This window comes from Ovis aries, chromosome 14 (assembly GCF_016772045.2).
Source record: "Ovis aries strain OAR_USU_Benz2616 breed Rambouillet chromosome 14, ARS-UI_Ramb_v3.0, whole genome shotgun sequence".
Classification (NCBI taxonomy): Eukaryota; Metazoa; Chordata; class Mammalia; order Artiodactyla; family Bovidae; genus Ovis; species Ovis aries.
Genome location: NC_056067.1, coordinates 25,858,979 through 25,883,215, shown reverse-complemented (window position 1 = coordinate 25,883,215; position 24,237 = coordinate 25,858,979). Strand labels below are relative to the sequence as shown.

General features: G+C 57.2%; 1 protein-coding gene across 9 annotated transcripts in view; it reads right to left on the bottom strand.

Moving 5' to 3' along the window:
- Window positions 1–24,237, bottom strand: part of NDRG4 (NDRG family member 4) — a 43,111-nt gene that overhangs the window by 3,436 nt on the left and 15,438 nt on the right. For 5 of the 9 annotated variants that reach the window (XM_042231741.1, XM_027977900.3, XM_060398363.1 and 2 more), the window contains exons 2-15: window positions 19,884–19,978; window positions 14,043–14,087; window positions 6,333–6,438; window positions 5,941–6,061; window positions 5,790–5,852; window positions 5,575–5,635; window positions 4,269–4,355; window positions 4,040–4,096; window positions 3,577–3,680; window positions 2,672–2,728; window positions 2,518–2,569; window positions 1,509–1,556; window positions 1,306–1,341; window positions 1,140–1,191 (exon numbers count right to left, since the gene is read on the bottom strand). In XM_042231741.1, coding sequence (XP_042087675.1) covers window positions 1,140–1,191; window positions 1,306–1,341; window positions 1,509–1,556; window positions 2,518–2,569; window positions 2,672–2,728; window positions 3,577–3,680; window positions 4,040–4,096; window positions 4,269–4,355; window positions 5,575–5,635; window positions 5,790–5,852; window positions 5,941–6,061; window positions 6,333–6,438; window positions 14,043–14,087; window positions 19,884–19,955 — 961 coding nt within the window. In that variant the 5' untranslated portion in view covers window positions 19,956–19,978. Of the gene's footprint in view, window positions 1–1,139; window positions 1,192–1,305; window positions 1,342–1,508; window positions 1,557–2,517; window positions 2,570–2,671; window positions 2,729–3,576; window positions 3,681–4,039; window positions 4,097–4,268; window positions 4,356–5,574; window positions 5,636–5,789; window positions 5,853–5,940; window positions 6,062–6,332; window positions 6,439–9,906; window positions 10,034–14,042; window positions 14,088–19,883; window positions 19,979–24,237 lie in introns of those variants that run through there. The other 4 variants (XM_060398364.1, XM_060398362.1, XM_027977901.2 and 1 more) reach the window with 2 other exon arrangements.

The window sequence follows — 24,237 nt, the reverse complement described above, 5'->3', positions numbered from 1 at the left end:
GACCCAGGTCTCCTGCAATGGTAGGTGGATTTTTTTCCCACTGAGCTGCCTGGGAAGCCCTGGATAGAGGCCTGTATAATCTCTCAAATCTTCCCAGGTCTTGAGCTGCACGATGGTATTCCTCCCAGGGCCCAGGGAACAGGTCCCGGCCCCGACAAGTACCGCTTACCCACCCATCCCAGCCGTGTTCTCCAGGCACCTCCACAGCTCTGTGTCCCTGCCGGGTCTCACTGTAGGGCTTGGCCTCTCGTTGACCCACTTGTCCCCAGACAGGCTGGCAAGGGGCCCAGTCCCCTGGAGGCCGGGAGGAGTTCAATTCCTGGCTGGACCCCCCCCCCCCCCCCCCCCCCCCCCCCCCCCCCCCCCCGCCCGCCCGCCCCGGTCTTTCCCTATAGGCCTGTCCTACCAAGGAGACACAAGATCCAGAGACTGAAGTGGAGGGGGAAGAAAACAAATTCAGGGAGAGGAAGTCTGCTTCTAGGAGGAGAGCCAGGCATAAGGGGGAGATGGGAGGAACTCAGGGGATACGCCTGTGTCACTGAAGGGTCGTGTGTGCATGTGGGAGAGGCTCATGAGCAGGGCCTCACCCCTGCACGAGGGGAAGCTGGAGGCGGCAGGGAGCCGGTTCCACCCACCCACAGCCCCTATGACCTCAGGGTCTTCAGGTCTACTGCCCCCAGGCGTGGCTGCTTTCAGCTCTCCTCACATCCAGATGGCCTCCCGTGCCTTCCCCAGTTCCCAGACTCCAGGCCCGCTTCTCTGCTGCCCCTCGCATCATCCAGCACCTTCCCAGCCCTTCTCGGGTGCTGGAGGTCCAGCTGGGGGCATGGTGTGGATGACTCACCCCCAGGCAGGCTTCCCTGGCAGGATTCAGCCTCAGGCCTGGGTCCCCTAGGGCTGGGAGAACCCCCCCCACCTAACAGGCCCAGCCCTGCCATGAAAACAGTGCCCCAAAGCCTCCCTCTCCAAGGGCACAGGAGGGCAGGGATCGGCCTGGCATCACCAACTTAACAGTCTAGGCGAAGATGCCCTAGAAGTCCCCAGGCACAACATCCGGCCCTGGAAAAGGACTCATGCTCACAGGCCCACCTGCTGCCTGCTCCCTAGTCACGGGGGTGTGGTGGGAGGAGTACACTTACTGTAGCCCATGCCTTGCAGGAAGTATTTGAAGGCTTCAGTCAGCTTCCCAGGCTGCAGGACAAGGGACAGGCACAGGGTCTGATTGGCGGCCTGGGCTTCGGGGAGGGGGGAGGTCCCACCCACCCTGGGCCAGGTAAGGGATGGGAGGAGGGCCAAGAGTCTCACCTGTGTGACCTGGGGGAGACCCCCGGAATCTGCCATCTGCAGGGAAAAGAGGGGGTGAACTGAACAGGGGCCACCTCCCACCACACCTTGCCTGTCCCTTGCAAACCTGGGCAGGTCCCCTGATCAGACACATCATCCTGCTCCCGCCTTGGCTGGGACCCCTCCCTGCGGGGGGGCCCATGGTGGGGAGGGGGAGGCCTCACCTTCAGGAAGGTCGTGGTGGTTGGATCCAGTTTGGAGTTGCACTCGACCTGGGGACAAGGAGCAGCTTCAGCATGGTGAGGCACCTGAGGGTGTCAGGGGCGCCCCCTGCCCCAGGTGCTAAGGCAGGTTCTCTCCCAGGGCTGGGAGACAGGGAGGGAGTGCAGGGGGCAGACACAGGCCAGCCAGCACCTCCCTGGGCACCTTCAGAAAGGTCAAGGCCCTGGGGATCTGGAAGCAGCTTCCTGAGGGCCTGAGACCCTCTGTTCCACTCACCACTGCTGGTGGGGTGGGGGCTGGGCCCAGTCCTCACAGGGAGCCAGGGCCACCTCCACAGGAGAGGCTGGGAAAGCACCAGGGACCCCAGGAGTCAGAGGTCAAGGTGAGGGAGGGCCGAAGGTCAGCAGGAGACCTGAAGCCTCTGAAGCTCTGGCCCTGCCTCTGTTAAGACAGCAGGCACAGCCCTACCCCATTCCCCCGGCCCTCGGGCACAGTCTGGGTGCACACTGGGCAGGGGGGCTTCCCTGGGCATTCCTGAACCCCGGCTTTCTGTGCTAAGGGGGACATGAAAACCCCAGGCTGCCTGCTGTCAGAGTTCCAACAGGAGAGGTGACACATGGTCCCAGATGTAATGGGGTATGTGCTCCTGTGCTCACAGATTATTTCATAACCAATGAATCAGATTTTAGAGAAAAGGGAGATCTTAGTCTCTGGGCCTAAAATGGGTCGAGACTGCAGAGGGGCTGCACTGCTGTGGGGTGGGCAGAGGGAATAAGCGGCCTGATCCTGGCCCCAGGGCCCTCCTGTCTCCAGGCTTCCCTCACCTGAAGGATGGGGTGGCTCCACACGGAAGTGCATGGCAAGATGGGGGGAAATGGGATGAGGAGCCCGGCAGCCAGGGCCCACCCCGAGGCTTCCAGGGGCTGGGTCAAGGATTGGCCTTGCGGGCCAGGAGCCAGTGACCCCTTTACCCTTGCCTCCCACCCGCACCTGGGCACGATCCTCACTCACCACGCCATCCTCAGCAGGTGCGTTATCCCCGACCACCAGCATCACGGGGCAGCTGCAGGCACAGAGGAAGAGGGCCGTCTGGCCTGGGCACCGGAGCAAGGTGGGGGGCAGTGTGTGCAAGGGCCAGGTAGGCTGGAAGGGGAGGGCCACTCACCGGAGAGTCTTGGCATTGGGCACTGTCCCAGGCCGGTTAATATCTAGGTCTCTGCGGCTGCAGGGGGAGGCAGAGGCGGGCATCCCACGATGGGATCCCGGGGCAGTGTGTTGGAGCATGTCCAATCTGACCTGCTATATTTCAGCCATACCCAATCCCTCCACATGGCAATTACGGCCCAACATCCCTCCAGGTGCCGGGCTGGTCCCAGACTTGGGGCTCACGCTCTGGTGTCTCGACTGTGAGACAGATCCTCACGGATGCCATTGGTGAAATGGGGAGACAGGGACCTAAGGGCCTTAGGGCCTCCCGCATGTGACTTCTTCCCAGACTCTCCAGCTCATGCCAGGTGGGCCCTCCCATTTGGCTGTCATCACGGGCTGTGACCACCATTGTGCTGGGAGTCCTGGGCCTTAGAGGGAGGCCGGCTGGGGCTCCTCTCCCTCTCCAGTGTTTCTCTAGCACCATGCACATAGCAGGGGCTCGAGAAATATTTGTAGAAAAAAAGAGAAGGAAGGACATGCCAGTGGGAGCTGCAGGATACTCCCCTGCAGGACTAACCCAAGGGGCTCCGCCGAGCACTTCATCCCTCCTCCTCTCCACTTTGGGCTGGCTGTCAGCACTGAGGCTCAGGGTGGTGGGGGCAGGGGTGGTGCCCACATCCCCCACTGCTCCTGCCAGCGATGCCAGGGGTGGAGGAGGAGTGGACAAGCCCTGGTCGCCCTCTGCCCCTCCAGGGGTGTGACCCCGGGCAAGAAGTCACCCCTGTCGGAGGCTGGATAGTCTGCTCTTCTGCCAGCCGGCCAGCGACTGGCCTCCTCCCTCGGACGGCTGAATCAGGGATCCCCCAGCTATGTGAGCCCTCCCCTCTCGGTGCTGCCATCCGGCCCCCCGGCCGCCCATACCTGTTGTACATGTTCCAGAAGAGCTGCAGGTTGGCCTGGTTCACCACATTCGAGATCTGCTGCCGGTAGCTCTGCACCAACTCTGTGTTGCTCACCAGCTCCTCCTGGATTCCGGGACGGCAGGAGGGGAAGGGGGCGGTGAGCGGCATCCACAGAGGGGAGCCACAGACAGGGACGTCAGAGTGGGCATCGCAGAGCAGCCCTTGCCCCACCCCCAGTGATGGTGGGGAGAGGAAGGCAGCAAGACTGTCGTGGGGAGCCCATGACCTTCAGAGGCGAGGGAACCCCTCCCAGTCCTCGGTGCCGCAGTCTCCTGGCTCACCACAGGGCAGGGGTGCGGCAGCTCAGCTCAGATGCTACATCCACTGCGGATCCCCGCCCCACCCCACCCCAACCAGGCTCTTCGGGAGGTTCCTAGCCCGGCCACCCCACTCCTGCATGAGGTCGTCCCGCACACCCTTACCTGGCTGAAGAGGTGGGATAGCACCGTGTCGGGTAAAGTGCTGGTCAGGCCGGAGAGCTGCAGGCCGGGCGGAAGCCAGTGTAAGTGACGCCTCGCACGACCCCCGGCTCCAGCTCCGCCTCCGCCCCGGCTCCGGCCCGCCCCCGGCTCCGCTCCTGGCTCCACCCCGCCCCACCTCCGGCTCCGGCCTGCCCCCTGCTCCGCCCCCCTCCTGGTGGATCGCGCTCACCTTGGTGGCCGCCCAGTCGATCCAGCCTTTGCCGTTGGGGTCGATGTTCATCAGCACCAGCCCCTCCACCAGGTCGGGGAAGATGAGCTGCCGTGACAGGGAGACAGGACTTGAGGGGCGGGACGGGGTGCAGGGAGCCCCTATCTTTCCACTAGAAAACGGACTGTAAAGTTCCAACCCTGCCTGTCTCGTGGGCCGTGGAGGGTGGTAAGGGTCTGAAGAGGAGGACGTGTTCTGTAAGGGCTTCCAAGGTGCAATCGATGACCAAGTGCCTTCAGCTGAGAACAGTTTTTCAGCTTTTAAATATATCTTTGAAGAGGTTCCCTTATAGCTCAGTTGGTAAAGAATCAGTCCGCAATGCAGGAGACCCCAATTCGATTCCTGGGTGGAGAAGATCCCCTGGAGAAGGGAAAGGCTACCCACTCCAGTATTCTGGCCTGGAGAATTCCATGGACTGTATAGCCCGTGGGGTCGCAGAGTCGGACAGGACTGAGTGACTTTCACTTGAAGAGGTTTCTATTGCAACACTGAGAACTAAACATCCTCAATAAAATACTGTTTCTTTGCTTTCATAGAAAAAGCCCTAGTGATGTGAAGAAACTGAGCTTTCCAAAGCCTGTTCTGTGTTAGACATTGTAAAAGAGACTGGAGTTTTCCCTTCGACTGTCTGCCCGTGGTTAGGAGAAAATGGTAATATATACATACTGCGGTCATGTCAAGGCTGTCTGGGGTAGCAGGGAATGACTGACAGTCAACAAGGTGGTTAAGTACTGCAGTCAAAACTGGAGCTGAAAATTCTTGGTCAGGTTTTTTGTTTTGTTCTTTGTTTTGAAGAAAGAAATACTTTGAGTCCTAAAAATTAGGTTTTCTTTTTAGAGATGGAAAGCTTGTGGGCTCCTCCTGCCTGATATGATGTTTCTGAAATCTGACTTTTTTAAACCTCAAAACTTAACGTAAGTGTAATTTTTGGTTAAAAAATCATTCATGTTTAAGTATTACTCTAATTAGTGAATGAGGAATTAAGATCATCCTTACTTAGTGGCTCATTAGTTGTACAGCTTGTTGGTTTTGGATAATGGTTTGAGCAACTTACGGAGTATAGTGTTTTAAGGAAATGTATGAAAAAATTAACTTTTTTTAAAAGTTAATTTCCTTGGAGGAAAGAAAGGAAAAAGGACTTTTCTAAGTGAAGAGGAAGTAGAGGGAGGAGGAGAGGAAGAAAGAACTCAGAAAGTTCCTGCAGGTTGCCCCTGGGGGGACCAGTCCTGGGATTAGCTGGGCCTGGGGTGGTGGTGGGTAGACTTACTGCAAACTTGGCCAGCACATATGCTCCGGCTCCCACTCCAATGCCAATCACGTACTTGAACCTGACAGAGAGCATGCTGGTCACTCCAGGGGTTTCCTTCCCCTTGATGGCCATCCAGTGCAGACCTAGCCATAGCCCTGAGCCCTCAGCTCGAAGCTGCTGGCTCTGTGGCGGTGGTGGGCACCTCTGGGGTGGGGGACTGGGCAGGGACTCACCCAAAGTGCTGTACCACACTGGGGAGCATGGCGGCCAGCTGCTCCATGGAGGGGAACTGGTACCTGCAGGTGGAGCAAGAAGTCAGTTCCGGGGCAGCTGGAGGTAGGGGGGCCTAGAGAAAGCTGGGGGCGGGGCATTCCTGGTACCTACCCCTGAGGAAACTGTGACGCCCCCACCTGCTGACCGGGGGCATCCACGTGGCACACCACGAAGTGCTTGGTGATCTCCTGCATGTCCTCAAAATTGAAGAAGGTGTTGAAGCACAGCTTGTCTGCAAAGACACAGCTCTCAGCTCTGGCTGAGCCAAGGAACCGGGGAAGTGGGAGGAAGGGATGGGGGGATGGGGAGGCCCATGAGGCCCGTGGATGCTGGGAGGCAGGTCAAGGCAGAGGTGATGATCAGCCTCATGGTTCAGCGGGGAAACCAAGACCCACATGGCTGGAGGCATAGAGCTAAGCGTGAGTGGGGATCCACACAGCCCTGTGGGGAGGGAGGGGGCCTCACTATTCCAGCAGACCCTAGGCAGAGGAGGGCACACTTACGGTTGAGCCCCACGTCATGGTAGGTAAGGATAGCTGGGCGGTTCCCCTTGGGGGAGCCCCGGATCACCACGTGAAGAAGGCCGTAAGGCGTCTCGATGTCATGTTCCTGGAGGGGAGAGACCGCGCTGGACCCTCTGGGCAGCCCCTCACTCCTGGCTCTTCTGGGAAACGAGGCTGGGGAGCAGCCTGGGGGCTGCTGGGCCTATGGTGGGACCTTCACCCCTCCCCTCATAGGCTAGGCATCCCCTTTTCATCACCCCCAGCAGCCCCCGGAGGGGACAGACCAGAGAGTACATCTCTCCCCATGGGTGTTCAGCACAGGGGCAACATAAACTGGGCTGCACATGAACATTCCAGTCTCCTCCGCAAACCAGCCAGTGGGGCGCCCCAGCCCAGCAGCACTCAGCCCTCCAGGGTCCAGTGAGGCCCATTTTTTCCCATCTCACTGCAGCCCCTCTGGGTCAGCTCTGCCTTCCCCATCGAGTCCCACCCTCATCATGTTCCCCCTGGACTCAGAACCCTGCAAAAGGGCCTCAGCCCACCTAGAATCCACGGTGAAGACCCCATGCCAGCCAGTCCAGCCGCCCACCCCCACAGCTGTTCCTGTTTCCACCCCCAGGCTCTCGCTCCTGCCTCTCTGAGATCCCCAAGGCCTCCCTTGGTCAGGGCCAGGCTAGACACCATGTGTCTAGTGGCGGCTCTGGGCTCCTCCTGGGTCAGCCCCCTTGGGTTTGCTGCTCGAGGTCATCAGTCCTTCAGGAAGCAGGAGCTGAGTGCTGCAGGTTCAGGACCCGCTCTGCCCCTTACTGTGTGACTCTGAGCGGGACACGCACCTCTCTGTGCTTCAACCACCTCTTTCTGAGCCATCTCATGGGGGTTCAGGGAGAACTAGATAAGCTGATACCTGGCCCCAGAAAGGGGGCTGCCATTGGTGGGCGCATCCCCGAGCCCTGCTGGCTGGTCTTTCTGGGAATTGGTCCCTCTTGGCCACTCACAGGCAGACTCCCAGCGGGTCTGTCAATGCTGAATAAACAGCCCTGCCCTCTCAGGGAGAGTCTTGGGGACTGCAGGAGGTGGGTGGTCCCTCCCAGGGAGTTGGAGGTCGGGCTGAGGTCAAGGAGAATCACCATGTGACTGAGCACCTACTGTGTGCCAGGTGTTATGAGAGACAGAAGCAGCGCTTTTCCCCACCTTTTAGTGGAGTACACTCATATTCAGAGAGAAACAAAGTTTCTGCCTCCGACAAGAAAGGGGAGCCTTAGGTGACCGGCCTTCTTGGGTCAGGGCTGAGAGGACCACTGCCTGGCCCCATCTCCAAAAGGGAAGGACTGGTGGTGCCAACCCTGGGGCCCAAGGCCACACGCCGGGAGCCACACTTCTGGGTCCACCGCAGCCGCTGCACGGCCCAGGCCTGTCCTTCAGTAGCACTTCTGCTCACTGACCACTGACCAGACACTTTTCATGTACTTTCTGTTCACTCACAGAGGAGGAAACTGAGGCTGGCCAAGGAGCACTGACTTGCCCAAGGTCAAGCTCAGAGAGGGCAGGCAGGGTGGACCTTGGGGGTGCCTCTCTCAGGCTGCTATTTCTGAGGAAGCAATCCAGCTCCACCCAAGAGACTTCTGAGCAGACCCCTCCCCATAGCTGTCTGTCCCTGCTGGGGGGCCCTGCCTCATCCCCCCCGCCAACCCCGGCCATGCTCTCTTGGCTCTGGAGGGCAGGGTAGGAGGCAGGAAGGGTGCACGGTGCTATGGAGGGGGCTGGGAGAAGGAGCTCAGTTCTATGAAGGGCAGGGAGCAGGGCAGGAAGGATGCCCGGTGCAATGAAGGATAGAGGCTGGGGCAGGAAAGACCCAGGCTGCTACGGAGGGCGTGATGTGGGCAGGAGAGCTGCACAGTGCTATGAATGCTACGGGGTAGGGTGGGTGAGCAGAAGGAGCTCAGTTCTGTGAAGGGCAAGGAATGGGGGCAGGAAGGACGCTCGGTACTATGGAGGGTGGGGGCTGGGGCAGGAGAGGGCCCCCATGGCACTAGAGCTGCAATGCGCTGCCTGCGGCAGTGGGGTCAGCTCTAGCCCTGCAGAGCACAAGTCAGGGCCAAGAAGGGGTCTTCGCAGCTCTCCACCGCCCCTAAGTGTGTGTGTGTGTGTGAGGGGGTGCCTGCCCCAGTCTTGGTGTGATTGCCTGGGTCCCCATCCCCGCCCGGACCCACCCCCATCACCCCAGGACGGCGAGACCCAGCGTGGCGCTTGCCCCACTAAGGCTCAGCTCCCAGGGGACAGGAAGGGCTGGGGCTGGGGCTGATCGCACCGACGTGGGCGCCGGCCCGGTTGCCCAGTGACCTTGGCTGAACCCTCCGCCGACCTCCCTGCACCCGCTCTGAACCAGAACTTCAGATCCAATTCATCCTGATAGAGGCCAGACGTCCCCCAAGTGAGGTGTCCCGAGGGCCGCAGGCGGGCGCGCTCTGAGCCCCCAACCCTCAGGGCCGAGGGCTCTCATTGGCTCCCGGTGACGTCAGAGCCCGTCCCCGCCTCCAGGTGGGCGCCAGCGCCAGGCACTGCGGCAGTCCGGGAGGGGGCTCTGATGTCCTCTCTCTGCCTGTCCCGCTCCCCTCATCCATGACCTTGAGGGCTGGGGCGGGGAGTGGTGGGGGGAGCCCTCCGACTTGGGCTTCAGGACGCGCACGTGTGGGGCTGGTTGGATTCTTCCCGTCAACCGCATCAATAATTCAGAGGACCGAGTCTGCAGCGGCGCGGAGGCGCTGACGTCGCTGCTTGGGTGCGGGTGTCAGGGGTGGCCCCATGGCTATTGGACCCCGCAGGGTAGGCCCGGGAGTAGAGGGATGGGTCTGCCCCTGCCTCTCCTTAGAGTTAGAACTGCACGGATTCAGGGCGCCTGCTGCCCCAGGGAGGAGGTGTCCTGTTTCCCCACCCTCCCCCCCGTCTCCGCCCCCGCCCCGCCCCGCCCCTCCAGGTCCTTACCCTGCTGGCTCATCGCCCCAGCATTGCCCTCCTATGCGCAGAAAATAAAGCACAGAGACCCCCTTCTCAGCTCCTCACCTCCAGGGACCCCAGCCTGACGGCCCAGTTAAAGCCACACACAACCCAGACTTCTTTGCTTCTGCATGCTGTCCCCCCAAACAACCATGAAACCCTCGCAGGGTCAGGAGGTCAGACACCTGCAGGTACGGACCCCCCAGACGCCGCAGGGAACAGCTTCTGCAGCGTTGAAGGGGTCACAGGCGCCAGGCAGAGCTGGGCACGTGCCAGGCAGAGGGCACACTGTCAGTGGGATACACACACGCCCGCACACCCATCCACACGGGCTGACAGACAAGTCACAGCCCTTCTCGATTTCCGCAGAGATTTCAGTCTTCCCCGTCCTCCCCCGCGGACCCACCAACATTTCCTCCCAAGCACGCAGCGGACCAGGGTCACCAGGAAGCCTGGGACCCGCTGATCTTGCCTTGTGACCCCCAGGGTGCGCCAACTGAAGGCAGAAGCACCGCGGGACAGAGGCAGAGCATGCCCCCGCCTCCCCGCTGACCTCGCGGTCCCCAGAGTCCTCACTCACCCCATCCCAGCACTCCGGCATCTTGCCGAGGGAGGCCACCCGCCTCGACCAGGAAGGGCAGACAAAGGCCTGAGTCACCCGAGTCCAGAGGGAGGGGGCTGCGCAGGTGGGAGACCAGCGGCTCTATGGTGGGGCCCCAGCTCGCGGGCCATTTATATGGGGAGCTGCCTGGCCTGGACTGGCCCCTCCTCCCTGCGGGGTTTGTGAGCAGCCACTCGTTCACCCGGAGCCCCTGCTCCTGGATTGGCTTTCAGGAGACAAAACTTGGTTCCGATTGGCTTCCACGGTCCTCGCTCACCGGCTTCTGCTCCTCCCACCCCCAGTAACACATCAGTCGGGATGGTCCCCAGCTCCAGCAACCCACTCACCCCCCCACCCACCCCCGCCCCGCACAGAGGCTGGGAACCGCAGCTGCACACCAGGTCCCCGAAAGACAAGAGGTCACATGTATAGGTGCGCCCGGTGGCAGGTACAGATTAGCCTCTCACAGCAGAGCAGGCCAGGGTGCCCTAGACAGCACAGCCCTTGACCCATACCCTGGGAGCAGGGAGAGCCTGAGCGGCTCCCAAGCCCAGCCTCCACATCAGGAAGGCCTGGATCCTGTCACCTGGAGAGGTGTGGGGAGTCACTGCTGCCTGCGGCAACTTGGGCTGTGACTCTACTCCAGGAGGCTGCTCCTCCTCCACCCCCAGGGTCTCCCCTTGGGCATTCCCCAATCTGCCCACATATCTGCCTTCCACTGGAGAAGGGAAATGAGGGTTCTGGGGCCAGGGGGCCTGGAGAGATTTCAGGACCAGGGATGTGGTGGGCATACACCAGCTCCGTCCTCCCGCACCCTCATCCTGCATCCAGGCCAGAGTCCCCCTGGAGAGAGAGGAGGTGGAACGGGGGCGGGGCAGCTTGTCCACGTGGACATGCCCGTCTCCCCATAGCCACACCCAGCCTTCTTTTCTGGGGTCACCCAGCCTGGGGCTTGCCTCTCGAGTCTCTGGGGAGCAGGACAGGTGCTGGGGGTTACATGGCTCAGGATGTGGGTGAGGAGCTGGCAGGAGACAGGCAGGCAGGGCACTCAGATGAGAAGCAGGAGGCAAAGGAGAACAGAGGAGGAGAGGAAATAGGCCAGGGAGGGGCACAGAGGAGGGAGCCCAAGGACTGAGAGAAGCAGGAGCAACAAAGAGGGGGCGGGCGCCTGTGTCCCCATTCTGTCGCTTTGGTGAAGGAACCTGCCACTCGCCCCAGCTTGTATGGACAGCCGTGCATGCTGGCCAGCTGCCCTGGGGAAAGGCAGTCACCTCCCCATCTCTGGGTGCCTGGTGACCTGGTCAGCACCCATCCTCTATGCTATTCCAGGCCACGTCCTCTGCCTGCGGGGAGCGAGCATCAATAACTTCCCTGCCCCTTTCTGACCTCTCGCCATGTGGGCCTGGTGCAGAGTGCGGGCACCTGTGCACTCCAAGGGCAGCCAGGGCCTGGAACGGGAGTCCCCCGGCACCTCATGTCCTGCCCTCGTTCCCTGTTCCACGGTCCCCATCCAATCTTATGCCCACCTGAACCTCTGAGTGGCCTTCTTCACCCTTGGGCCTAGGTGACCTTGGATACTAGCCACTGCAAGCCATGACCCCCCAATTCTGCTCAGCTCAATGGCTTCAAATCCCCAGACTTGAGTCAAAGTCTCAACTTTCTCATCCACTAGCTACATGACCTCGGACAAGATTTTTTTCACTCCTCTGTGCCTTAGTCTCTTCAACTATCAAACAAGAATTGTGCCTTCCTCACAGAGCTCCTAGGAGGATGATAAGAAGCTACATACATCACTACAGACCCAACCCCAGGCCTGCCCAGGGGAGAAATGCAGTAATCTGTGTGCCTCTCCGAACTGTGGGTCTCTTCCCTGGAGGTTATACAGTTGTTGGGGTTGAACAAGACAGGCTCAGGTCCTGGGAGCCAAACCTTGCTAGTCTCTGCTGTGTGATGTCTGACAAGTCAGTCAACTACTCTGAGCCATCATATCTTAAATGGGAGAACAGCAGAGTAGCTGCTTGCATAAGTAGCTGCCAAGGATAATAGATAATCTTCACAAGACCATATATGAGAAAGGATGAAGAATCTGAAGCACAGTGAAGTAAATTCTCCCACTCAGTGAGGAAGCAGTGGAGCTTACCAGTACCTCACATTATTATTATCTTTTATTATTTTTAAAAATTTTGGCCACACCCTGAGGCACATGGGACCTTATTTCCCTGACCAGGGATTGAACCCCAGCCCCCTGCACTGGAAGGCGGAATCTTAACCAATGGACCACCAGCGAAGTCCCGTGGGGTCACATTATTAAGAGTTGTAAATGCTTAGTGCCTTAGTTCTTTAGCGTGCCAGACTCCTATCTAAATGCTTTGCTATGTTACCTTATTTTGTCCTCTGAACATCCACTTTAGAAACAAGGAAAATGAAGCACAGAGAGGTCCTGCCCAACATCACACAGCCAGAGGGCTCAGAGCCAGGGGCTACACGGAGGCCACTAGTCACAGTCAGCCCAGGGACGAGGGCACCATCATCAAGCCTACAAACACCTGGGGTCTGAGCTGCCTCAAACTTGACCTCCAGGTTTGATCTACGAATGAGGTAGTAAGCCGTGCTGGTGGTCACATGGCAGGGTCACAACTTGGACCAGGTCCTTCTGCCTCCCCCACTAGCTGGGCCCCCTGGGGCCAGGGACTGAACAGGATAAAATCCTTGGCCCAGATAAGGACCATCCTGGCAGCTGCTTTACTTAACAAAAAGCAACCTGTGTGGAGTAACCAGAGCAGAGAGTAAGGTGCTTTTTAATACATGCTGCCCTCTACCAAGCAAAGATCTTGAGAACCAGGGTCTACACACATGGGGTGACCCACCCTGGCCTGGGCCCGGTATATGGGTGCAGAGGACTCCAGGATTCTGTCACTTTTCACTCCCCAATCCACCTCCCAGGGTGTGTGTGTTTTGGGGGCCGGCAGCACCATTGGCATCTGAGGAGTCCCACTCAGGGTCAGGCAGCAGCTCGTTGCCCTGGATTTTATTTCAGTAGTCCCTCACACAGGAAAGGGGCTGTGTGTTCACACTCCTCAGCCCTCACTTGGAGCAAGGAGGACAAAGGGCACTCTGGCTGGCCTAGGCTACCTTGTAGACACATCCCTCCCCTGCCACTGGCTCCTGGATCCCCACTCCCCCAGGTCCCATCCTGTCCTCCCTAGCAGCAGAGGCCTTTGCGATCGGAGTTGGAGCTCCCAGCAGACGGGAGCATGTGCCCAGGTGCTGCTCTGACGCCTCTGCTGTGTCCTTGAAGGGGCACGTGACCCAGGGTCCAAAGCCTGGCTCAGACCCACATTCTCAGAGCCTCGCTGCAGAGCCGTGCTCCTGGGGGAGGAGTCTGCAGGCCGCTCCACCTCCCACGTCACCCCTGCGTCCAGACCACGAGGCCGAGGCTGTCATGGGGCTGGGAGACTGACCTAAATTGGATGGTGGCCTGAGGGCTAGCTCCCGCCAGGCAGGAGGAAGGTCCCAGAAAGGTCTGACTTTGGTCAATAGGTTTTAATGGCCAATGGGGGCCCTGTAACCCCGTGAGGCTCCCATTCTGTCTGCTATCACGTGTTCTCCGAGACCCAAAAATAAATGGCCATCTTGGGACTCACAGGGGGGAAATGGCGGGCCAAGTGAGCGAAATCAGAAATCATCATGTGGAGGAATAAACACAAAGACTGATTTCAGTTTTCCCAGGGAAGCTGGCATCAAACTGAAGAGGACATGGTTGTCCCGAGCAACTGCTGCCATGGAAACAAGAGCTATTAGGAGCATCAACCTGGCTTTCATAGGAGGAAAGTGCTGATTCAGATGACAGCATCCTCACTCCCCCAGACCTCCCCGCCTTCCCCTGTCCTGTTCAGGGAGGGAGGGGGCATTTCTCCATGGGGTAGGGGGCCAGGCAAAGCCGCTGTGAGCAGTAGGGATGGTTCTGAAGGCTGCCAGGTACCCAGTCCCTGTGGCTTCAGGCTGAGGGCACTCAAAAGGGCTGTGACCCTCGTCTGAAACAGGCTGGGTCGGGGGTGGGGGGGTTGCCGGCCAGCAGTTGGTCCCCTATCTGGGGAAGCTGAGTGGGGACCTACCTTCCAGTCTGTGTCCACAGCCAAGAGGAAGGAGTCAGAGTTCTCCTACAGGAGGGCAAACAGAGAAGGGTGGTTCGTTAGGCCCCAGGCTGGCCGGGCAGGGAAGGGTGACCAGAAGGGGCTCTGCCTTGAGCAGTATCACTTGCTGTTCCCATCTTTTTTTTTTTTTTTGCTGAGCCTTGCAGCATGCAGGATCTTAGTTCCTAGGCCAGGGATTGAACCCACATCCCTTGCAGTGGAAGTGTAGAGTCTTAACCATTAAACCGCCAGGGAAGTCCCTCCCTAGTCTATCTTAATGTGAACAAAAGTGACCCAGGGCTTTCCATGCACCAGGTTTCAAGCCATTAAGTATGTGACAGATGAAGCTACGAGCAGCTACACACATGGATTTTTACCTCCTAGTGTTTTTTTTTACCTATTAGTTTAAAATGTGAAGATTTCCACTTTGCAGGTGAGAAGGCTGAGGCTCAGAGAGGCTGAATCACACGGCGAGAAAGTGATGGAACAATCTCTGACCCCAAATTCTTGCTGTTCATCACTCTGCCCGTTGGCCCCTCAGATGGTTTTCAAGGGCGACCATCGGGGCACAAGCTCCGAGGCTGGGGGATGAGGGCCTGACTGTCACAGCCGCTGTGAGGATGGGGAAGCTGAGCCCCACACCCTGAGGGAGAAGTGGGCTTCGCTGATCTGCACAAAGGCGCTGCCTGGGCTCGTGCCATAGCTGCCCCCACCTTTTCAGACCCGCCTCTCAAAGCCTGGCTTTTCCGCTCATTTCTGCTGATGGTGTGCCCATCTGATTGGTACCTGTTCTTCCCACTGGACTGTAGGTACCCAGAGGGGGTGGACCATGTCTGGCTCGGCTCTCAGCATCAAGCCTGGCATGGACCAGGCTCCTCAAGCAGCCCCGGGTGAACAAGTCTGAAGTCACAAGGAGGGGAGCAGGGTTCAGATATACCCAGTGCTTAAAAGGTGGCAGAGGTGGAGAGCGGAGTGGGAGTCCGAACCCCCTGTGTCTGAGTTGCCATGCTCTCCCTGACGCAGCCTGCAGGCCCCTGGACAATCTGCACCCTCTCTGGGATGCTGTCTGGGGAATGAAACCTCATGGCGGGCGGGATCCCACATATCCAGGAAGAGCAGAGATCTGGGGCCTCTGCTCTGCCTTCTCTCGTGTCTGCCGAGAACCCTCGCTGCTCCCCTCTGCTCGCTGTGGGCAGGTGGCTTAGCCTCTGAGCCTCAGTGTCCGTGAGGCTTGACTGAAGGCAGGGAGAGCAGTCATTCCGTCCTGGCACCCCTGCACTGGGCTCTGGGTGCTACAGAGGCTGCCGGGTAACCATGTGGACAAAGGAGACAGACTAGAACCAGGATGTCATGGGAGGACAGCAAGAGAAGGGCAGGGCCCCCGAGCACAACAAGAAAGAAATGAGCCCGCTTCACAGGGAAGGGAGGGAAAGGGCAAAAACAAGCGACGCTGATGTTCTCCTCTCAAAACGCGAAGTCCATCCACCTGCATTCTGGCAGCTGGAGTGGAGGTGTGGCAGACAGAATCAGAAGGGACTAGAGGCTCTCACACCAAGAAGGAGACCAAGAGGCTTTCACCTGTCTCAGGTGACATCAATAAGGCCGTCCTTCCCCTCCTGGTTCCCCCAGGGCCGGGGCGCTTTCTCTGCATGGGGAGGGGAGGAGAACACGGAGGCAGCCACTCCTGAACCCTCCGAGGAAGGGGGTGGGGCCCTGGGGGAAAAGAAGGAGGCTGGATATTCACGAATTTTGTCACCAGAAGACCTGGCCTGGCAAGGGGGGTGGGCAGGGAAAGAGATGCATGCAGGAGATTTTCAAGGGAAGGGGCAGGACCCCAAACCAAGAAACAGCAGGAATAACACAAGCCAATCTGGAGATGCCGGAGGCTGGGAGGAACCACACGACCATTTCGACCATTTCGAGGAAGACAGGTGGGAGAGAGGGCCCAGATGGGGGGAGGCGAGGAGCAGCCTCCTCAGGCCCAGGAGCAGCCTAAGGAGATCCAGGTGGGGGATGCAGGTACGGAGCCCTGGACACAGCAAGCAACGACTTCAGAGCCTCAAACAGTGGAGGGATGGTGGGCGATCACATGGACGCATTCACTCCTCAGTAGACCCAGGGAGTTTACACCTGGCGGGTGGCGAAAGATTTTAAAAAGCGCAAAAGGACAGGGGACAGGTACTGTCATCCTGTGTAGCTGTACAGGGGGACTCTGTGAATGTAACCGCCTGGGAAAGAGGCCAAGAGCAAGGCAGGCAGGACTGTACCAGCTGTCACTGAAACCTGGGAAGGCCACGCTGGGAGCACAGAGGAGGATCTGGGGGGCGGTGGGTTGAGGCCACTCATAAGCAGATGTGACCGGTGACCAAGTCCACTGCAGAAAGGGGAGAAACTGAGCTGGGATTTGCAGCCTCGGAGGAGGACAGACGTGGACCCTTGTGGGTGGGAGGGGTTGGGGGTACAGGCATATTCAGGTCCGGGTGGGATGAGGGGAGACACCAAGGGCAGCAGGAAGAAGGCAGAGCCCAGGGGCTGGTCAGAGGGACTCCGACCAGGGAAGGAAGGGGCAGCAAGGTGCCAGGCCAGACTGGGCAGAGAAGGGGTGTGGGGCATCTCCTGGGGTGTCCTGCCAAGGCGAGGAGTGGGAGAGACGCATAGAACATGTGAGGCCACGGTGCCCTCATCTCTCTGTACCACCCACAGCTGCACACCCTGTGTCAGCAGGCAGCCCCCCTGCCCCTGAGCCCTGGTGATGGGTGCAGGGGTCCCTGAGAGCCACCATCGTGCCCTCACAAGAAGGCCAGTCTCTGCCTGCATGCCTAGAAAGACAGGCTGTTTGTGGGCAGGAGGAACTTTACAGAGAGTTCTGGAAAACTTTCTTCTGAACCACATCACAGTCTACAGCTTCCACCTGGCCCAAGTCTTTACTGAGTGCCTACTGGGTACCAGGTGCTGTGCTGGGAACTGGGGGTATCAGGGAACAAAACGGACAGGGTCTCTGCCCTAGGAGCCTGCGGGACAAGGCCCAAGAGTGGCGAGGGCCAGGCCTGGAGGGTGTGCAGGGGGTCAGTATTAGACCCTGTGGTCAGAGAAGGCCTTTCTGAGGAGGGGGCATTTGAGCAGAGCCCAATAAAATGAAGGGCCAGCTCTGCAAATTCTGCAGCCAGAATATCCCAGGCAGAGAGAACAGCTGGGAAGATGATCAGCTGGGTCATGGAAGAACAGTGAGCCCAAGAGACAGGAGAGGAGTGGGGCGGGGGGAGGTTGGGGGTGGTACAGCGCATAAGCTGGTCCCAGGGAAGGACTGTGGCTGTAATTCTGAGAGCAACGGCAGCCGCTGGGCAACAATGCGGAAAATGACAGGGTATGTCTTATTTATTTTTTTGGTGTATGCAAAAAAGGATAAATTTACCCGAGTCCCTTACCAAAGCCAAGAACAATAGTTAAAAACAGGCCTCGGGAGGGATGGTGGCCAGTAATAGAAATCAAATCTTGTCGGCCTAAGCAAAAAGGGAAATTTATAATTAGGATTCAAGGGTGACTTACCAAGCCCAAGGGCAGGACTCACAAAGGGCTGGAACAAGGGAATGGAACACATTAGAATGCCAGGAAGGACATGATGGACTTTAAAAGGTGGACAGAGTAGGGAGACCAGTGGGGCGGCTTCTCCAAGCAGAAAGAAGGGGTGTGGGGGCATCTCCTGGGGTGCCCTGCCAAGGGGAGGAGTGGAAGAGAACATGTGAGGTCAAGGTGCCCTCAGCTCTCTTTGCCACACACAGATGCACATCCTGTACCGGCATGGAGCACCCGGAGGAGACGATGGGGGCTTGGAACAGGGAGGGAGTGGAATCAGAGTCAAGAGTCTACCGTGTCCAGGAGAGGGTGGACTGTATGGAGAGAGTAACATGGAAACATACATTACCATATGTAAAATAGCTGAGTGTGCTTAGTCGCTCAGTCGTGTCTGACTCTTTGCGACCCCATGGACTGTAGCCCACCAGACTCCTCTGTCCATGGGGTTCTCCAGGCAAGAATACTGGAGTGGGTTGCGATGTCCTCCTCCGGGGGATCTTCCCAACCCAGGGATCGAACCCAGGTCTCCCGCATTGCAGGCAGATTCTTTACTGTCTGAGCCACCAGGGAAGCCCATGTCAAATAGCCAATGGGAATTTGCTGTATGACTCAGCAAACTCAGACCAGGGCTCTGTTACAACCTAGAGGGGTGGGCTGGGGAGGGAGGTGGGTGGAAGGTTCAAGAGGAAGGGGACACATGTATACCTATGGCTGATTCATGTTGATGTTTGGCAGAAACCAACTCAATACTGTAAAGCAATTATCCTTCAATTAAAAATAAATTAATTAAAAAAAGTCTACAGTGTCCAGCTCACCACTGTTTCCTGACCATTGCTGGGGTCTGCCCTCAGGCAATCATGCCTTAAAAGTTAGCTCAAGGTTCTGTCTTAGAGATGGGGTGGGGGAGGCAGGAGAGTTTCTCAGGTGGCTCTAGTGTAAATCTGCCTGCCAATGCAGGAGATGCAAGAGATGCAGGTTCAATGCCTGGGTCAGGAAGGTCTCATGGAGTAGGAAATGGCAACCCACTCCAGTATTCTTGCTTGGGAAATCCCAAGGACAGAAGAACCTGGAAGGCTCCAGTCCATAGAGTTAGACACGACTGAGTGGCTGAGCATGCACCCAGGCATGGGGGAGAGAGGGAATACAGCTATACTGATGGCCCATTCATGCCGTATGGCAGAAACCAACCCAACATTGTAAAGCAATTATCTTCCAATTAAAACTAAAAATTTTAAAATGTGCCCTTCTCTGGGGCAGGACTGCCAGCCTCATGCGGCTGGCCCCCTGGGGCCTGCACAGCCACTCTGTCCCCACACAGGGTGCTCAGCGGCTCTGGGGCTCACCTCCTTCTGGAGGGAGGCTGCGGGAGGTGGGGCAGGGCAGAAAGGGGGTGTGCTGAGCACCCAGGGACTGGGCTCCCGGCTTCCCCATCTGCAAAGTGAGGGGGCCTGGCAGCATAACCAGCACACAGCTGCGGCTATGCTGCCCCAGAATTCCACGAGCAGCAGACCCCCAGACTTTCTTTGCAGGGAGGGAAAGGGGAGGCATGCTGGAAGTGACCATTACTAGAAAGTGCGGGCAGAATTAATTCTGGAATCTGATGTCTGGGGTCTTGATGAGGGCCCTTTCGGGTGAAATAGCAACCTCCAGTGCCTTGGGCCCACTGCTCCTTGGGGCTCTGCTGGTAACGCCTGCCCAGCTATCTCAGAGGCTTGTGAGGAGAAAAGAGAAGCTGCCTACCTGAGGGGGTTGAGCGAGGCGGGAAGCCTGGGTCTGCTGCTGGAGGCAGCACCGGCCAGCGGGGACCCTGTTGGGGTCCAAAGGCCGCCCAGGACCAGGGGTTGAATACGGCCTCACTCCCTGATAGCTGTGTGCCCCTGGCCAAGTGAGTTACCCTTTCTGTGCCTCAGTTCTCTCATCACCGAAAGGAGAATAACTCTTCTAAAGAGCCTCCCTGCCTCAAACACAGCCAAAGCCCCAGCGAGGCTGGCTGGATGTTAGATGCGTGGGCCCTCAGCCCGGGCGGAACTCTCTCCCGGCAGGGACAAGGTTTCCCAGGATGGCCTGAGGATTCCTGGCGCTTGGCTTGCGTCGCGGTTCGGAGGCTCAGCTCCTTGCCATTGGCCGGACCAGAAGGATGGACGGCCAGCTGCTTGCCGTCAGACCAGAGAAAAGGCGCGCAGTTTCCTTCTTAGCCACGAGGTGGCGCCCTCCGCCCCCAGGACCGCGAAGGCGCGTCTACTCACTCACCAGCTCCGCGGCGTCCTGGCCCCGGAGCAGTGGCTTCTCCTCGGGGAATCGCAGCTCCTGCAGGCCGGCCATGGTCACGTCGTGGAGCAGGAGCCCTGGGAAGCGAGGACGAGGGGGTTAGGGCCTGGTGCGGCGGGGACGTCTCAGCCCGGCGGAGAGGACAGCGCCACCCCGCACTGGGACAGGGGCACCAGGCCCCACCCGACCGCTCCGCTCCATCCCCGGATCGCGGTCCCCAAGAGCAGGCCCAGCTCAGCGCTTCACCCGGGCAGCAAGGCTCAGGGGAGATCATTACATTATTTGTTCTTAAAACACGTTCCCCCAAGCACCCGAAGAAAGGAAGAAGGGGCAAAAAAGGAAGAAGGGGCGAAAAGGGAAGAAAAGAAGGGAGGAAGGAAAAGGAGAGAAGAAAAAAGGAAAAACAAAGCAACACGATAAACGATGACCCTTGAAACAACTTCAAGTGAATTCCATTTATTAAGCAGGGGGACCACGTGCGGAGAAGCCCCCAGTGTTCAGAAGTGGACAGTGGGGTCTGGAGGACAGGGAGCTGAGCTGAGCTCAGTGCTTAGGACAAGCCTGGGTGAGGGGGGCTCTGAGAGGGGAAGGGGCTGGCAGTGTGACACTGCAGGAAGGGGTGCCAGTCACGACACACCACCAGCAGGGAGGGGTGACACCGTGACCCCTCAACCACAGCCACCAGGCGGAGGGGCCCAGGCCTAGTGGCTGCAGGTTCTGGGGAGACTCTGGGCCTCTGAGCCCCAGGAGAGGAAGGGTCATATGTACACACGTGTGGGTCTGGAGGATCCAGTGTTGGGGGAAAGGCAGACAGAAAGGGTGCCAAGACCCCACAATCCGTCTAGCCTGGCACCACCATTCTTCGCTGGGACTGTAGGATGGCATAAATAAGAATGCACCAAGAGAAACGCTAGTCAGGGATACGAGCTGAGAACTCATAAAAGAATTACAATTAGCCAATAAATACAGGGGGAAATATTAAAGCGCACTAGACATCAAAGATATATATATATATTTGGCTAATGGAATTGGTATGGTTTGCGGCACTGGCAAAGATGCACCAAAATGGGCACTTTTCTTATACTGCTGTGAGTGTATAAATTGGTACGTCTTTCTGAAGGGCAGTTTTACAGAACTGAATTAAAATCATTTAAAAGGTTCTTACTCTTGGACTCAGCAGTCCTCTCCCTGGGAGAAATTTCCTAAGGAAACCATATGCTATCCTTAGGAAAACTAGCATCTAATGATTTATCTCTAAGAAAGCTCACCCCAGTGCCATTTATAATAGGAAAAAAAAAAAAAACTAAACAAAAAGAGCCAAGTGTCCACAAATAGGGAAGACAATGACTTGTAAGATTATTTAATAACGTGAGAAAATGCTTGTGTTGTAATAGATTTTTAAAAAGAAGTTATAACACATACAATATTATCCAAATTATGAGAAATATGAATAGTTTCACCAAAACAACAACAACAGCCTGGAAGGCTTTTTATAAAGTTAACAGGTATTATCCCAGAGTGAAGGACAGAAAACTAGCGCCTACAGTCTGAAGTCAGGGAGAAAAAAAAACCATTAAGAAAGACTATCTGAAGATCATTAACAATTCTTTATTCTGACAAAGCACTCCACGGCTCCCAAGGCACTTTCTTGTGTTGTTAGATTTCACCCTGATGGGAAATGCAACGAGATAACCAAAGCTCAGAGAAGTTCCACGGCAAGCCCAGATGGGGCCAGGCCTGGAAATGGAGTCTTTGGATTCCTCATCCAGCCCCATGCTGGTTCTGTAACACTGTCTGTCCCGGAAGGACGGCTGGCTTCCTATTCTTCCCAGCCTCCCTCCCTCCCCTCTCCTTCCTTCCCAATTCTGTTATCAGTCTTTCTTAAAGGTGAAGCCATCAGACTTTCCTTTCTGCCCTGAAAGGCTGACCATCCCACTAGCTGGTTGGTCAAGAAGGTGCCCCCCATCCTTGCCCACCCTTGCTCCTTTGGCTTCTCCCTATAGAAGCCCTAGTAATGGGGAGTGGGCACAGTGGTTGCCTGGACCCAAGGACATCAGCTGGAACTCATTTCCTGTGGGCGGTCCTGAGACCAGGTTGCAGCTCCAGACCTCCCCTGGGCTTCCTTCCATGCTATCAGAAGCAGGAAGCATTAGCCCTCAGAATGTTTTCAAGATGGTGCCTTGTGACTGCGTGGTGGTCCCCACCTCAGTCTAGTCTGGGGTTGAGATGCACTAAGGCTGGGCTGGGCGCTGCTGGCCACCCAAGCCTGCTGGAAAGTTAATCCAGCTCTGTGCCGCCACCCCTGGCAGAGCTGGTCCCCAGCACGGAGAGACCAGGCAGGAAGGCCCCTGCCCACCCAGGCGCCCAGGTCCCCGCACCTTGTGCCACCCTGGAGCTCTCTGTTCCCAGTGGTTTCCAAGGAAACCGGCTAACACAATGCACACGGGCTGTATTTTTAGAACAGCGTCCTCTCTCCCCTCCCCCACTTTCTCTTCCATCCTTTCTTATGTGTGCACACTCATCCCTCCATCCGGTGGGGAGCTGAAAGAAGGGCCCCCACCCTGGAAGTCTCTTCCCCATTAGGGCATCTTTCGCCTCCAACCTCCCTGAATACCCGACTCAATTAAACGCCTTGGCAGGACTGGGATGTCCCCGCCTTCACCCAGGTCTGTTATGAAACCACCCTGGAGACCCATCCTCCCCAAGGACGGTGCTATTAAAAGGGCTGAGAGTGGGCAGTGCAGGGACAGATGGCCTGTGAGGGAGGGGGTGGTGGGGAAGGGGGCTGCAAAGAGAAACCTCATACTCCAGAGAACCGGGGATGTCTCAGCCCCAGGAAAACAGGGACAGCCTACAGCCCAGCAGGTGGTGGTGTGGGGCTCCAGAACAGAGGCCACGGCACGCATTCCCACAGGGTGGTGGCGGTCAAGTTCCTTCCTAAGAGACTTGTGATCGGGAGGGGAAAAAGGCAGGGTTTCCCTGCTGGCTCAGTGGTAAAGAATCTGCCTGTCAATGCAGGAGACGTGGGTTCGATCCCTGATCCAGGAAGATCCCACAGGCCACAGAGCTGCTAAACCCATGAGCCACAGCTATTGAGCCTGTGCTCTAGAACCAGCGAGCCATAGGTGCGGAAGCCTGGCGCCCTAGGTGCTCCGCAGCGAGAAGCCTGTGCTCCGCAGCGAGAGAAGCCCCCTGTTCACTGCACAACCCAGAGCAGCAACAAAGAGCCAGCACAGTCAAGAAAGAAGTGAGTTCTAAAAAGTAAAAGACGGCAGCTAGACAATGTTACAAGGAAACGAGATTCCTATCAAATCAATACATTGTATACCTTAAACTTGTTATGCGATGTTATATGTCAACTTTGGTATCTCAATAAAGCTGGAAAAAAGCTTTCAAAAAGGAGAGTGAGATTCCTATCAAGTCCCGCAAGGAAGCCTGAGTCAGGTCTGTACAGAGTCAGGGTGCACAGAGCAGGTGGGGTGGGAGGTGCCCGGTGGGGAGGGGGTCTTGGAGCCATAGCGATGGGCCTTTACACTCTGTCTTTCCCCTCCTCTTAACCCCCACGTCCCTAAAGGCAACACAGAGTGTTAGAAACAAATGGGCCTGGGAAGAATTCCAACCCTCAGCTTCTCAGTGGTTAGGCCTGCAGTTACCGGAATCTCTTCTGTATCACTCACTGCCTAGCTTTATTTTGAGCGAGCCACTAACAGGATTGCTTAGCTGCAAAATGGGAGTGGTAGCCTCCCTTTGCCCACCTCAGAAAGCTTTGAGGTACAACAAAGACAACAGATAGAAATGTTTTTGTAATTTTTAGTATTTTTTACTATATACCAGGTGTTCTTTTATTTTTTTAAACTTTTTTTTTTTTCTGTATTGGGTATAGCCGATTAACAATGTTGTGATAATTACAGGTGAACAGCAAAGGGACCCAGCCATACATACATGTGTATCCATTCTCTCCCAAACTCTCCTCCCATCCAGGCTGCCACGTAACATTGAGCAGAGTTCCCTGTGCTATACAGTGGGTCCTAGTTGCTTATCCTTTTTAAATGTAGCAGTGTGTACATGGCCATCCCAAATTCCCTATCCCTTCCCCACAGTCTTCCCCTCAGCCCAGGAACTATAAGTTTATTTTTAAATTTGTGAGTCTGAGAAACGTGCTTTTAAAATAGAAGATTTCTATACCCATTTGGATGGGACAAAAATCACAGAGTTAATTGGGGTCCTCCTAACCTTCTTCTGCCTACTTGGAGGACTTTCTTTTTCTCTTGTCTCCTGTTTAAGAAGGGTTCATACCTGCTGGCAGGGAGGCTCTGCTGATGTTTGCAATAAAAGG